The sequence below is a fragment of the Triticum dicoccoides genome, chromosome 6A (genome assembly GCF_002162155.2).
Source record: "Triticum dicoccoides isolate Atlit2015 ecotype Zavitan chromosome 6A, WEW_v2.0, whole genome shotgun sequence".
NCBI lineage: Eukaryota > Viridiplantae > Streptophyta > Magnoliopsida > Poales > Poaceae > Triticum > Triticum dicoccoides.
In genome coordinates this window covers 176627074-176643511 of record NC_041390.1, presented here as the reverse complement: position 1 = coordinate 176643511, position 16438 = coordinate 176627074, and the positions used below count along the sequence as shown (strand labels likewise).

The window sequence follows — 16438 nt, the reverse complement described above, 5'->3', positions numbered from 1 at the left end:
CAAAAGAAAATAGGCAAGTCCTGGAATACCCAGGTGCCTCAATCCACCCAGATGTGTGTTTACATTGCCACCTTAGATAAACCATTAATTAACAATCTCACATCTATCATGGATATCACTCACCCAATCCACGTCTACTAGCATAGCATGGCATAATAAGCAAACGTAGAAGTAACTCCCAAAGGTTTGATAATAACAGGTAATAGGTACTACCTCAACTACTTCCCATCCCACAATTTAATTAGATCCTAATCATGCAATGTGTGAGGATTGATCTAATGCAATAAAACTGGGTAGTAGAAAAGGTATGATCAAAGTGTTACTTGCCTTGCTGATGATCCGCGAAACCTAACGATTCGAAGTAACAGGCGGCGCACTCCGGGTATTCTATCGCAGACAAACAAACAAGCATACAATAAGTACTCATCTAATGCACAGGTAAAACTCAAATAAAAGATCTAACCAGAAGGTTCAACTTAAGAACTCCGGTTGGCAAAAAGAATCAAATCGAACGAAGCAACGAAAATCAAACGGCGAAAGAAAACAACTTCATTCTAGTAATCTGGATCTAGGGCAAATTTTACAGTAGCAAAATCTTGTTTAAGTTGGTTAAACGGATAGAGGGTTTCGAGACGAATCCCTAGGCACTTGAATCGCCTGATTCCAATAAACGAGCGAAAAGTTATACTAAAACGAAAATTGAATCAGGAATCGCGATAAGAAAATTCGCGGATTTAATCCGAGAAAAAGAAAAACGACGAACGCCGAATTTTTTTTTCTCTTTTTTTTCCGGCACGGAAATCGAGGCGCGACGAACCTCGGCGGCGGCGGCGGCGCTGGCTAGGGTTTCCCTCGGGGTGGGCTGCCCCGGCTTATAAAGGCCTCCCGGGTCGGTGTCCAGGTCGGACACGGCCCGTTAAGTCGGTTCGTTTTTTTTTTAAATTATTCCGCTCGGAAAAAAAATAAAAAGAAATACTAAACGGACTCCAAAAATTCCGAAATAAATTTTCACGGGCTTCTAAAATCAAGCCGCACAAGGTGAACATTTATTTGGGACCTAAATGAAATTTTGAAAAACGTACTTTTTCCTAAATTCAAATAAAACACCGAAAAACTCCGAAATAAAAATCTTATTTGATTTTATTATTAAATCCTCAATATTTCTTTATTTTGGGAAAGTCATTTTATTCCCTCTCTCATATTTTTGTATTAGAAATAATTGATGATAAAATAATTAAAATCAAATGATCTTATTCTCAAAATTTGAGAAAACTCAAATATGAAAATAACGAAATCCCCAACTCTCTCCGTGGGTCATTGAGTTGCATAGAATTTCTAGGATCAACCAAAAAGCAAAATAAAATATGATATGCATTGATGATCTAATGTATAACATTCCAAATTGAAAATTTGGGATGTTACATCCACATACCAGTTTGTGTCCACTCCATATGAGCCATCAGCAGCCCCGGCCACCTTCTCATCTGAGGATGAGTCACCGTCATCATCATACCTGTACCAGCAGCCTTTCGCTGTGTGGCCAGGTTTACCACAGATCTGGCAACATGTGGCGTCGGGACGCTTGTTGGAGGAGTTACGGCGGTCGCCCCTGTTGTTGGTGTAGGAGGGCCGGTCACCATTGCCGCGAGAGTCGTCGCGGTCACCGCGATCACCGCGGTCGCTACGGGTGTTGTTGTTGTTCCCCTTGCCGCGAGGTGGCCCGCGGTAGCGTGAGCCCCCACCTCGGCCGCGCATGGCGGCGTTGGCGGAGGACTTGAAGCCGCCACCACCTGAGTTTGTGCCCTGGAACAGTGCCACCCTTTGATCGAAGTTACTCATCTGAGCATACAGTTCATCAAGGGTGACAGGCTGAGTACGGGCGTCGAGGGCGGAGACGAGGGGTTGATACTCCATGTCGAGGCCGGCCGTGATGTAGGAGATGAGCTCGTCGTCGTCGAGTGGCTTGCCTGCAGCAGCAAGCTCGTCGGCGAGGGAGCGCATGTGCGCGAAGAAGGCCGCTACCGACTGGTTCCCCTTCTGTGCGTTCGCAAGTGCGACGCGGATGTTGTTGATGCGGGACAGTGACTGAGACGAAAACATGTTCGCCAGCACTGTCCAGAGCTCGTGTGCATGGCAGATCGAGGTCACCTGCACGAGTACCTCCTTGGAAAGATTATTCAGAAGATAACCAAGTACCTGCTGATCTTCCCGGAACCAGATCGGATGAAGGGGGTTTGGTGTGGTCGTCTCCTTCCCGTCCTTGTCCTTGGTGACGACGGTCTTGGCTGGTTCCGGCGTGGTGCCGTTAACATAGCCATAGACACCCGCGCCTCTGAGCTGCGGAGTGATTTGTGTGCACCAGAGGATGAAGTTTGTGCGGGTGAGCTTCTCGGTAATTTGGCCGGTGAGGGTGGAGTTGGATGAGCTGGAGGATGCCATGGCGGAAGCTGGTGCAATGGAGAGCTAGGACTAGATGAATGGAAGAGTTAGGCTCTGATTACCATGTGAGAAAGGCTGGGAACGTCGTGCCTTTGCCAAGGCCACGACTTCATGTTTATAAGCAGGGTCGCGACCTCCTTGATAGCGCACAAGTTGTTGGGATTACAAACTTGGAGAACAAGGGATAGACTAAGAGATAGATATCTAGTTTAACATGAAAATAAACCATAACAGATTCCTAGTCTATCCTACGCTAGAAGCTTCGGATGTTAATCCCTTGGCGCATACGATGAGGGCTGTCACGTTATTTAACAACATCATCTCCTGGAATTTGCCCATGGAACCTATACAGTTCACTCTTGTCGGACGCCGGTGATCTAACTTGATACCGGGCTGCGGGATTTGGCAGATTCGACTTTCTCAACTTTTGTGGAGAAAGAGTTGCACTAGTTGAAAGAATTAACCTGCTATTGGATGTACCATGAAAGGTCGGGCCAACGAATGACTCGTCATCTAGTCGAGTCTCTATCAACAGAAAACATAGACAATTACAAGATGGCAAAGAAGGACGCGAAGCGAGCTGTAAGTGAAGCAAGGGGTTGGGCGTATGAGGACCTTTACCGGTGCTTAGACACGAAGAAAGGCGAAAGGGACATATATAAGGTGGCCAAGATCTAAGAGGGGAAGACGAGGGATGTTGACCAAGTCAAATGCATCAAAGACGGAACATGCCAGCTCCCGATGAAGGACGAGGAGACTAAGCATAGATGGAGGGAGTACTTCAACAAGTTGTTCAATGGGGAGAATGAGAGCTCTACCATTTAACTAGACGACTCCTTCGATGATACCAGCAAGCGTTTTGTGCAGTGAATCAAGGACTCTGAGATCCAGAAGGCTTTAAAAAGTATGAAAGGAGGCAAGACGATGTGCCCTGATTGTATCCCCATTGAAGTGTGGATAGACCTCAGAGGCATAGCGATAATATGGCTAACTAAGCTTTTCAACCTCATTTTTCGGGCAAACAAGATGCCAAAATAATGGAGACGGAGTATATTGGTACCAATCTTCAAGAACAAGGGGATGTTCAGAGTTGTACTAATCATCATGGAATTAAGCTGATGAGCCATACAATGAAGCTATGAGGGAGAGAGTCATTGAGCACTGCTTAAGAAGAATGACAAGCATGACCAAAAATTAGTTTGGTTTCATGCCTGGAGGTCAACCATGGAAGCCATTTTCTTGGTATGACAACTTATGGAGTACAAGGAGCAAAAGGAGGACCTCCATATGGTGTTCATTGACTTAGAGAAGGCCTAAGATAAGATACCGCAGAATTTCATGTGGTGGACCTTGGAGAAACACAAAATCCCAATAAATTACATTATCCTCATCAAGGATATGCACAGTAATATTGTGACAAGTGTTCGAACAAGTGATGGCGACACTGATGACTTTTCGATTAAAATAGGACTGCACCAGGGGTCAGCTTTGAGCCCTTATCTTTTTTGCTTTGGTGATGGATGAGGTCACAAGGAATATACAAGGAAATATACCATGGTGTATGCTCTTTGCGGATGATGTGGTGCTAGTCGATGATAGTCGGACGGGGTTAATAGGAAGTTAGAGCTATGAAGACAAACCTTGGAATCGAAAGGTTTTAGACTTAGTAGAATTAAAACCGAGTAAATGAGGTGCAGTTTTGGTACTACTAGGTACGAGGAGGAGGAGGTTAGCCTTGATGCGCAAGCGGTGCCTCAGAAGGACACCTTTCGATATTTGGGGTCAATGATGCAGAAGGATGGAGATATCGATGAAGATGTGAACCATCGAATCAAAGCCGGATGGATGAAGTGGCGCCAAGCTACTGGCGTTCTCTGTAAAAAGAGTGTCACAATAGCTAAAAAACAGGTTCTATAGGACGGTGATTTGACACACAATATTGTAGGACGTTGAGTGTTAGCCAACTAAAAGGCGGCATGTTTAACAGTTAGGTGTAGTGGATATATGTATGTTGAAATGGATGTGTAGCCAGACAAGGAAGGACCGGATCCAAAATGATGCTATACGGGATAGTGTTGTGGTAGCACCAATAGACCAGAATGCTACCTCGGTACAGTTTGATCATATGGGTGGCTTTCTGCGTGCGAGGGTTGCTGTTGATGTTTCCAAACCCCTTAGGTGGTGGATCATAATTGACTCAGCAAGAAGGAAGAAGCAAGATTTATATGACATACAATATGAGAACGTACCTCACTTTTGCTTCATCTATGGCCGGCTTGGGCACTCTGAAATTGTATTGCCCAGCTCCAGGACAGCGTGACAAGAACGGAGATCTGCCGTTTGGACCGAAGTTGAGGGCACCTGATGATAGAAAGAGGGCATCCTCGGGTGAGAACTCAAGCAAGGAACAGTTTTCAGCAAACAGCAGCAAGAAAGAATCTAAGAACTCGAGCAATGCTGCAGCAGCAAGGTCTTCTGCTACTATTAACCCCCAAAGGAGGAAGGAGTGAAGAAAGATCAAAACTTGTTGAGCTTGAGCAACATTATTATAACCAATCATGTGATTGTAAATCAGGATCAAGAAGCTCTGACTTGTACAGAGTATCGACAAATCAGAAACAAATGGATGGCAAATTGGCATGATACGAGGCCAACAAGTCATAGGCTATACCAATGTTCTAAATCCGAAACAGGCAGCCATGCATGCCCACCTTGTGCTCCGCCTGGTAACTGATTACCCAGGTAATTGCTTGGTTTTTCAGTTTATCCTGTTAATTACTCATTTTTTGCTATCTTACTTGCTGAGTAAACCGAGTTTTAGAAGATTGTTGCCTGTTATATTCCAGCAAAAGAGAAAGCTTACGTTAGGGGCATGGCCAATCTTGACTATCGTCCTCATTTTGCAGCATCCTCACCTGAATCAACTGAACAGAAATAGCTTTCTGGCAAGCTGCATACAAACAGCCTCGGATAAAACATTAGCATAATGTGCCTAATTGCATCACACAACACAACATAGAAATACCTTTCTGGCAATAATAAAGCTTGACTGTTTGTAATCCTGCATTCTCATGGTCGAAGGATATGTACCAGTCAAATGACTCATGAAAGGATAATAAAATTTCGACTTCAGAATTTGGAATTGCATTTAGCTAGGAAATTTTGTTCCCCTTACGAACTTTCTTATATATACAACCATTGCTATCACCGCAGAATATGTTCAGCTATTTTATGAAATGCAGATGATTGCTAAAACTAAGAGGCTAATTAAAAGAAGATGTTCAGCCATTTTTCAAAGATGTTTCCAGCTAATTCAAACAAGTCGAAACTGGAACATAACCATATAAGCCAAACCTTAACTGCGTCATTAAAGATAAGTTCCAAGTAAAGTCATAGAAAACCAGGATTCATTTCCTAAAGGGAAGTGCAGACCAACATCTCACCAAAATCACGACATCACGAGAAATGAACTAGTTTCAGAACAGAAGACAAACAACCAAGGATCAACCAATAGATATTTAAGAAATGAACCTTAGTTAACAAATAAGATTTGAAATCATTTGGGTGAAGATTTCATGAATTATTGGTCCAGCCCACACAAACCAAAAAGAAAATAAAACTAAAAGGCTTCATATAGTGCTTTATTGATTGATCGGGGCTTATCCCGTGTAGCGCATACATTTTTCTGTTACAGCCGTTGTTGCCAAGGAAAGAATAAAGAGGTAAGAAAAGCAACAGTGAAAAGTAAATAAGCTAGAGGTAGACGGTGAGTGAATGCAAGCCGTCCGATCTTCTCCATCGTCAATCCCCAGCCGTTCATTATCTGAACCGGTACAGTTAACTGAAGACTAGAACACCTTGCAAGTTCAGTCTGACAATGCCCCCTTGCGAGCGCGATCTTGCCTTCAAGAAGCTGAAGGTTGACGACACCATCCTTCGACTGTCTTCCTGAAAAAGGCTGAGAATGTATGCTTCATGAAATCCATGGCTTCCCAAGTTGCGTCATCCAGTGGAAAATTCTCCCGTTGTACAAGCCATTGGACAACCGGTAGATTGTTGCGAGGGATCTGTTGGGTCTGAAGTACGATAACAGGTTCAGTTCTGGTACACCGTTCAGGATCACCTAGAGGTAAATCAGCACAGGGAACTACATTGAGTCCAATTTGTTCCTTCAGCTAGCTGATGTGGAACACTGGGTGGATACCCACGTTTGCAGCTGCAGGTGATATGCCACATTGCCCACATGATACAGTACTCGAAATGGTCCGTAAAACTTCCTTTGCAGCTTGATGTGAGAACGAAGGCCGAAAGCATTCAGACGATATGACTGAAGCTTCAAGTAAACCATGTCACCTACTGCAAGAGTCCTTCCAACTCGCTTGCGATCTGCATATTTCTTCATGAGTTGCTGGGCAATTAAGAGATTGTGCTTCAGTGTTGACAGCAGTTGTTGTCTGTGCCTCACTGTCAGTAGTGCCTACCGTTGAGAACTCACTGATTTGTGGCTGTGGATATCCATATAAGGCCTCGAAAGGAGTCTCTTGGAGAGACGAATGAAAAGAACTGTTGTACCAGTATTCAGCCATGGGTAAATGCTGAACCCGTTTCTTCGGATCAGTAGAAACCAGGCAGCAAGGTAATTTTCAATACACTCGTTCACATGTTCAACTTGCAAGGTCAGTTTGACAATGTCGCATTCTCCATTGGAGATGCATTTTGATGTATGAGTTCCATATCAAGAAAGACTTTCCAAAGATGTTTCCAGCTAATTAAAACAAGTCAAAACTGGAACAAAACCATATAAGCCAAAGCTTAACTGCATCATAAACCAAGATTCATTTTTTATAGAAAAGCCAACAAAGTGTAGACCAGCATCTCAATCCAATAGTTTCAGAATAGAAGCCAAACAACCATAAGGATCAGCCAATAGATACTTAAGAAATGTACCTCAATCAACAAACAAGATTTGAAATCATTTGTGTGAAGCTTTCACTGATTAGTAATCCAGCCCACACAGGTCCATAAATAAAATAAAATAAAGAGGCTTCATCTCGTGCTCCAGCTAAGCATTACAAATTCAACTGATCTAAGCCCAACTGTTAAGCCAAAATCATTCAAGGAAAAGAAGTCATCCAATTTTAGCAAAAGAACCGATATTAAAGCACCGTGTCACGTGCTGAGTATCAAGGCAAAATGAACATAAATCTGTTCTTAACAGTTCAAGATGGAAAAAGAAGGACAGCAAGAGCTTGAATAGCGAAAACAAACTGCTAACTATCGATAGGGAAAATGCTCTCAGGTTATTATTATACTCCCTCTTCTAGTTCTGGAAAAGTTGTTGGTTTAGGCATGGGTTTAATTAACTTTTTCCAAACTTTGACTCACTATATTTCATAATATTTTTGGATTGGATATGTGAAAACAATGTGTAGGTTTATCTCATAAAGTATTTTCAAAACAATATTGTCTTGAAGAGCTTTACAGTAATAATGTATAGTTAAAATAAAGGTTATCTCTCATAAAGTATTTTAAATAAGTACTGTATAATTTTGAAGAGTTTTATAGTTAACGAAAATAAGAAGTAAAAGTTGCATTTTGGGGGCTTTTTCAGAACTAGACTAGAGGGAGTATGTTCATCATTGAGCAACACACACGTACTGTGGTGCTTCCCCATCAACCTAAAGCCTATTTAAAAGGTGTATACCATCCAATTTAAGAGATAATTTCTAATTCTGGAAAACTTAGTGGTTTTGATTTACGTTTTGTTAGTGTAAATAAACAGAAATTACTATGTAAAAGAGGGGGAGGGGTGGTAGATCTTACCCGTGTGTGTTACCTGATCTGACTGGAGCTAATGAGGGTTCCCAAATCCAACACCGAACCATCTTGCAGTCAACAGCTTAAGGATATTGTCTTTAACCTTGCAGTATTTTTGGGCCCAGCCTTCTGGTTCGACGTCATTAACTCCTAAGCCAGGAGCCCGGTCCTTTGAGTCGAGGTTGATCGGATCTTTCCAATCAGCCACGTAAGCGGACACACGCCTCTTGAACTTGACTTTGAACTCCGGCCAAGCTTGGTATTTGTAGTGGTTAACACGTGCGAACGCAGTCCAGATGCTTTTGAAAGCAGGCTTGAGCTTAAAATGATGGACCACATTCATGAAGGATGGTTCCACGGCGTCGAGACGGACCAAGGATTTGTGCCGCTGCGGGCTCTTCAGCCGGCAAGTGTAGCCCTGGCAGACCCCCTCCGGTGGATGTGCTGTTTGGCCCGAGGGGGCAAAATCATAACAAGCAAGGTATATTTGGCCAACGCTATCATCAACAGAAATAGCGGGCTCTAGCAAAGATTTTGATGGCTTCTCTAATCCTGCCCAGCTTGTTGAGAAGATGAATTCATCGACATCTATGACAGCCATCCATTGGCACGAAGCTTGCTGTGTGGCCGCGCAATGAGACAGACCAGCTTCTTGGACCTTGGTCCAAGGCCATGGCACGGTTGTGATGTTGAGCCCGGAGGATATGAGCTGCGCCACTAGGCCTGCCAAGTTGTCCTCGCTGCCATTATCATAGATAAAGAACTGATCCACCCCAATCGCACTATGGTAGAGTGCCCACTCCCTGAGAAACTTGGAGATGTTGCGTCCCATTGTGCAGGCGCAAATTGAACTCTTTTGAGGAGTCACCAAAGAAGATTCAGCTTGCTGTCGACGAAAGGTTGCAACGGAGGGCATGGGATCCTCGCCGGTGACCCCTAGTGTGACAAGAACCTTGGTGCTTCCTCCTGACTTGACAGGTGTCGGCGGCGAGGGGCAGCCAGTAACTTGCTGTACTGAGGTGATTGCCGGTGTAGTTGCCAGCATGGTATCGGCGCCGTCGCTGTAGCGGTACAGGCACTGAAGGCCTTGGCGGCGGCTGATTCCCTTAGCGAAGACGAGCAAGTCGCCTCCGTCCAGAAGAGCCGAGTCAAACACTATCGGGTCGCTGCTCCAGTTAAGCAATGCGCGGCCCGGAGAAGGAGAAGGGGAATCTGGAGCAGCTGCGGCGGCCGAGGAGGTGGAGGAGTGGAGTAAGAGCGGCGCTTGGAGCTGCTGGAAGCTCTGCGCTGGGTCGGGAAGGCGGCAGACGTATGCGTGAAGTCCGGACGCCGGCAGCCTCCCGAGCGGTCTCGCCGGGGAGGAAGCCCCGCCCTGGAAGGCGCAGATGGCGTCGCCGGTAGGCTCAGCGTCGTCCAGGATCAGGACCTCCTGGTCGGGAAGGAGGACCGCATCCGCGTCCTGCTGCGGCGGCGATTGGCTGGCGCGGAGGCGGAGGGGCAGAAGGCGCCGCGCGAGGCTGTCATCGCTGAGGCGGAAGGGCGAGTATTGGGATTGCGGGGACGGCGACGGAGAAAAGTCGGCAGCGAACGGGAAGGGCGGGGGCGCCGGACTGTCGGCGACGAGCGGGAAGGGGGCGCCGAGGCCGAGGGGCAGCGAGAAGACCGGGCGGCCCGAGTAGGCGTTGTGGCCTCCGCTTCCGGCTAACAGCAGGAGAGCTCCGACTGAGACGCCGCCGACGATGCGGCGCAGCCGGCTGCAGCGGCGGTGTCGCGGCATATTGGATTCGGCGGGAGCAGGGCGGGAGCTCGATTTCGCGGGAGCAGGAGCGTGATTTGGCGGGAGCTCGACGGCGAAAGATTGAGATTTCGCGGGGGCAGGGAGCAGAGCTTCGATTGCTGGCTTGCGACCGAGAAGACGGTCTCGAACTCTCGATCGATCGATCTGGGTTTAGGGTTTTCGACCCGACCCGAACACGGGTTGGTTTTTTTTTTCGAGTCAGTCTGGCGTTTAGGGTTTTCGACCCGACCCGAACACGGACTGGTTTTTTTTCCCGAGTCAGGCTGGCGGGCCGCTCGGTCGGTTCCACTTCCCGCGTCGGCAGGCTATTTTTTACGATGCGAAACGTGCTGTCTTCTTTTTTTTTCTCCTTTTTTGGCATGAGTGGTAAGCTAGTATATCAAAAACGTGTTTTTTAACCAATATATCAAAAACGTGTTGCCTTCTTTATTACTACGTAGGACTACCTTCTAACTCCAAGAACCTCATCACGGTGGGCGAGCGGTTAGGGTTAGCCAGGCGAGCGGGTCCCTTTGTGTGCCATCGGCGCTGTCGCTGGTTCCATCTCCCTCCGCCGGCCTCTTCGATGGCGGGACGGAGGTGTAACCTCGGATCTGCGCTTCGGATGGGTTCTCAGTAGCGTTAGAATTGAGGGAGTTCCTGCCGACACTGTTGCAACAGTGTGGCGTCTGAATAAGTTTCCCTAGGCTCCATTCGCGGTCAGACGGGCTCTTGCCTTTATCTAGGAGCCAGCAGGGCAGGGGATCCCCGAATGTCGTCGAGGTCATGGGCTATGGTGTTTGGAGGTTGACCCACACCGGTCAGGTTGGTCCTCAGATGGACTCGAAGAACACCCATCTCTTTCGAAATGATGTCCAATCAGGTGGCCTCACTGTTAGGAAAAAAGACTTCACCCTTTGGTCCTTTATTAGATTCAAATATCCAAGGTCTCCACCACCTTGTCTCGGTGTCAATGCCTCTCCCTGTGCTCAAATTTTCGGGTGTTTGAAAGCAATCTCTTCCACCGGAAAATCACCTCCGGGTAGCTCATGCCCCAGCTGCGAGGATGTGCTACACATGTTCATCCAATGCCCACATGATACTCGTGTTTGGCAAGAGTTGGGACTTTTGAAGCCCGCCACACGGACCTCATCTGGGACGTCCACCCGCTCTCCTGTTGGCCTCGTCAACGACATTTGGCGGTCTCTTCATTCTATGTAAAATTTGGGATTCGAGGAACACTTGTGTCTTCCTCAACGAAGACCAACTCGTTGGCCTCACTTCACTCTTGGTCCTTAAGACTCAAAGATCCCGCTTGGAAAGGCCGCCGCCTTGTCTCGGCATCAATACCTCTCCTAGCGGTCTAGCGCACCCTTGTGAAGGCTTGTCGTGTTTCGTACCTTTCAGGAATATATCCACCGCACATCCCCCTCCTCTTGATTGTTCAAAAATATGAAAGCGGTTGCAAAGAACGTTGGCAGAAAATGGCAATTTTTACATCGCAAGCCCCCCAAAACAAAATCTCCCCTACCTCGCTCCGACCCTGCGCCACCATAAGTAATGGTAAGGTAAGATCACACAGAGAAAAAACGAGAACAAAACTTCTGCACTTAGATGTGCTAGATGCTTGTGTTTTTACCGTTAGTACTATTTCTGGTCTATTATGTGAACAGAATACAGAAGTTACCACATGTCCGGCTTCAACCTTTCCTCGGTTCTGAACATTCTCCACCAAAATGGCATGCTTCCTTGCAGCGTAAACAAATGACGTCAGACAAATCCAGGGGCTTCCTGCTACCTCCTTGGGTTATTTGCTTCTTTTCTGGGCAATTACTGGCATAATGTCATGTATTCTTGCACTCAAAACAGGTAATATGGCTATTATCCTTCTTTGTGAAATCTGGGTTGTTTGGGAGATTCATTCTCTTTCTCTTCTTGGACTTCTTCATTCCGATCAATCCTTCTATTTCCTGTGGACCAATCTCCACTTCTTCTGTCGGGAAGTCTCTCAGATACTCTTGGCTTTCCTTCATGCAATACTGTAAAACATTCCTTCTTCACCACATGAATAGTAGGCATAGGCGAAAAATCTGTTTAGGCTTTCTCCATCGGGGTCTTCAACAACTTCCTTCATCCCAGGTTCTTCAAAATTTTCCTTGAGGGCTTCTTTCTTGGCTTCCTTCCGCTGATTGGAAATTTCTTGTACCTTGGGGTAAATTTGGCATTGAGCTGGGTAATGAGTAGTTCCTTCACACAAGAAACAAGTGACCTGCCTAGTGATAACCCACAAGTATAGGGGATCGCAACAGTTTTCGAGGGTAGAGTATTCAGCCCAAATTTATAGATTCGACACAAGGGGAGCCAAAGAATATTTGAAGGTATTAGCAGTTGAGTTGTCAATTCAACCACACCTGGAGATTAATTATCTGCAGCAAAGTGATCAGTACAAAGTAATATGATAGTTTTGATAATAGTAGCAGTAGCAATGGTAACGGTAACAGTGATAGCAGTAGTTTTGTAACAAGTGCAACATTAACGATAGCAATAGTAACCTAGCAAGAACAATATAGGATAAATTCGTAGGCATTGGACCGGTGACTTGTTGGATGATATTCATCATGAGACAATTATAACCTAGGGCGATATGACACTAGCTCTAGTTCATCAATATAATGTAGGCATGTATTCCGTAAATAGTCGTACGTGCTTATGGAAAGAACTTGCATGACATCTTTTGTCCTACCCTCCCGTGGCAATGGGGTCCTATTGGAAACCAAGGGATATTAAGGCATCCTTTTAATAGAGAACCGGAACAAAGCATTAACACACGGTGAATACATGAACTCCTCAAACTACGGTCATCACTGGGAGTGGTCCCGATGTTGGGGATCGTAGCAATAATTCAAAAAAATTCCTATGCATCACCAAGATCAATCTATGGAGTCATCTAGCAAAGAGAGAGAGGGAGTGCATCTTCATACCCTTGAAGATCGCTAAGCGGAAGCGTTCAAGAGAACGGGGTTGATGGAGTCGTACTCGTCGTGATCCAAATCACCGATGATCCTAGCGCCGAACGGACGACACCTCTGCGTTCAACACACGTACGGAGCAGAGACGTCTCCTCCTTATTGATCCAGCAAGGGGGAGGAGAAGTTGATGGAGATCCAGCAGCACGACGGCGTGGTGGTGGAAGTAGCGGGATCCCGGCAGGGCTTCACCAAGCACAAACGGGGAGGAAGAGGTGTCACGGGAGGGAGGGAGGCGCCAGGGCTTCAGGTGCGGCTGCCCTCCCTCCCCTCCACTATATATAGGGGCCCAGGGGGGCGCCGGCCCCTTGTAGATCCCATCTAGGGAGGGGGCGGCAGCCCTAGGGGTGGCTTGGCCTCCAAGCCAAGTGGAGGCGCCCCCACCCCTTAGGGTTTCCAACCCTAGGCGCATGGGAGGCCCAAGGGGGGGCACACCATCCCACCAGGGGCTGGTTCCCACGCCCCTTCAGCCCATGGGGCCCTCCGGGATAGGTGGCCCCACCCGGTGGACCCCCGGCACCCTTCCGGTGGTCCCGGTACAATACCGATGACTCCCGAAACTCTCCGGGTGGCCGAAACTGGACTTCCTATATATAAATCTTTACCTCCGGACCATTCTGGAACTCCTCGTGACGTCCGGGATCTCATCCGAGATTCCGAACAACTTTCGGTTAACCACATACTAATATCTCTACAACTCTAGCGTCACTGAACCTTAAGTGTGTAGACCCTACGGGTTCGGCAGACATGCAGACATGACCGAGACAACTCTCCGGTCATTAACCAACAGCGAGATCTGGATACCCATGTTGGCTCCCACATGCTCCATGATGATCTCATCAGATGAACCACGATGTCGAGGATTCAATCAATCTCGTATTCAATTCCCTTTGTCTATCGGTACGATACTTGCCCAAGATTCGATCGTCGGTATCCCGATACCTCGTTCAATCTCGTTACCGGCAAGTCTCTTTACTCGTTCCGTAACACATCATCCCGTGATCAACTCCTTGGTCACATTGTGCACATTATGATGATGTCCTACCGAGTGGGCCCAGAGATACCTCTCCGTTACACGGAGTGACAAATCCCAATCTCGATTCGTGCCAACCCAACAGACACTTTCGGAGATACCCGCAGTGCACCTTTATAGCCACCCAGTTACGTTGTGATGTTTGGTACACCCAAAGCATTCCTACGGTATCCGGGAGTTGCACAATCTCATGGTCTAAGGAAATGATACTTGACATTAGAAAAGCTTTAGAAGATGAACTATACGATCTTGTGCTAGGCTTAGGATTGGGTCTTGTCCATCACATCATTCTCCTAATGATGTGATCCCGTTATCAACGACATCCAATGTCCATGGTCAGGAAACCGTAACCATCTATTGATCAATGAGCTAGTCAACTAGAGGCTTACTAGGGACATGGTGTTGTCTATGTATCCACACATGTATCTGAGTTTCTTATCAATACAATTCTAGCATGGATAATAAACGATTATCATGAACAAGGAAATATAATAATAACTAATTTATTATTGCCTCTAGGGCATATTTCCAACACCCGACTATTGTCACTCCGGGGTTGCCGGATCATAACACGTAGAGGTGACTATAACTTGCAAGATCGGATCTAGAACATGGATATAATGGTGATAACATAAACACGGTTCAGATCTGAAATCATGGCACCCAGGCCCAAAGTGACAAGCATTAAGCATGGCAAAGTCATGGCAACATCAATCTTAGAACACAGTGGATACTAGGGATCAAGCCCTAACAAAACTAACTCGATTACATGATGAATCTCATCCAACTCCTCACCGACCAGTGACCCTACGAAGGAATTACCCACTCCCGGTGGGGAGCATCATGGAATTGGCGATGGAGAAGGGTTGGTGATGATGAAGAACAAAGATCCCCCTCTCCGGAGCCCCAAACGGACTCCAGATATGGCCTCCCGATGAAGAACAAGAGGTGATGGCGGCTCCGTCTCGTGGATCGTGATAATTCTTTCTCCCTCATTTTTTTTTGGAAAAATAGGATTTTAGGGCGTCGGTTTCAGGGTCCGCGGTGCCACCAGGTGGGGACAACCCACCTGGGTGCGCTAGGAGAGGGGGGCGCGCCCTGGTGGGTTGTGCCCACCCAGGTGCCCTGCTACCTCTTGAGCACTGCATTGGATTTCCTTGAAGAGGAAAGGATGATGCAGCAAAGTAGCGTAAGTATTTCCCTCAGTTTTTGAGAACCAAGGTATCAATCCAGTAGGAGGCTACGCGCGAGTCCCTCGTACCTGCACAAAACAAATAACTCCTCGCAACCAACGCGATAAGGGGTTGTCAATCCCTTCACGGTCACTTACGAGAGTGAGATCTGATAGATATGATAGAATAATATTTTTGGTATTTTTGTGATAAAGATGCAAAGTAAAATAAAAGAAAAGGAAATAACTAAGTATTGGAAGATTAATATGATGAAGATAGACCCGGGGGCCATAGGTTTCACTAGTGGCTTCTCTCAAGAGCATAAGTATTTTACGGTGGGTGAACGAAATACTGTTGAGCAATTGACAGAATTGAGCATAGTTATGAGAATATCTAGGTATGATCATGTGTATAGGCATCACGTCCGAGACAAGTAGACTGACTCCTGCCTGCATCTACTACTATTACTCCACTCATCGACCGCTATCCAGCATGCATCTAGAGTATTAAGTTCATAAGAACGGAGTAACGCTTTAGCAAGATGACATGATGTAGATGGATAAACTCATGCAATATGATATAAACCCCATCTTTTTATCCTCGATGGCAACAATACAATACGTGCCTTGCTATCCCTACTGTCACTGGGAAAGGACACCGCAAGATTGAACCCAAAGCTAAGCACTTCTCCATTGCAAGAAAGATCAATCTAGTAGGCCAAACCAAACTGATAATTCGAAGAGACTTGCAAAGATAACCAATCATACATAAAAGAATTCAGAGAAGATTCAAATATTGTTCATAGATAATCCTGATCATAAACCCACAATTCATCTGTGTCAACAAACACACCGCAAAAAGAAGATTACATCGAATAGATCTCCACAAGAGAGGGGGAGAACATTGTATTGAGATCCAAACAGAGAGAAGAAGCCATCTAGCTAATAACTATGGACCCGAAGGTCTGAGGTAAACTACTCACACTTCATCGGAGAGGCTATGGTGTTGATGTAGACGCCCTCCATGATGGATTCCCCCTCCGGCGGAGCTCCAGAACAGGCCCCAAGATGGGATCTCATGGATAAAGAAATTTACGACGGTGGAATTAGGGTTTTGGCTCTGTATCTGATCGTTTGGGGTACGTAGGTATATATAGGAGGAAGGAGTACGTCGG

General features: G+C 46.3%; 1 protein-coding gene and 1 pseudogene across 1 annotated transcript; both read right to left on the bottom strand.

The window, feature by feature from the left end:
• Positions 1 to 1823: 1823 nt before the first annotated feature.
• LOC119319789 lies at positions 1824 to 1962 on the bottom strand (annotated as a pseudogene).
• Positions 1963 to 6053: 4091 nt separating this feature from the next.
• LOC119316494 (glycosyltransferase family 92 protein Os08g0121900-like) lies at positions 6054 to 10165 on the bottom strand. The gene has a single exon (XM_037590819.1). It carries the CDS (start codon positions 10031 to 10033, stop codon positions 8291 to 8293), a length of 1743 nt encoding a protein of 580 aa, XP_037446716.1. The 5' UTR covers positions 10034 to 10165; the 3' UTR covers positions 6054 to 8290.
• Positions 10166 to 16438: the final 6273 nt, after the last annotated feature.

What these genes read in the sequence shown, in the direction of transcription:
- LOC119316494 (XM_037590819.1), bottom strand. Translation starts at nt 10,033, where the DNA reads ATGCCGCGACACCGCCGCTGCAGCCGGCTGCGCCGCATCGTCGGCGGC.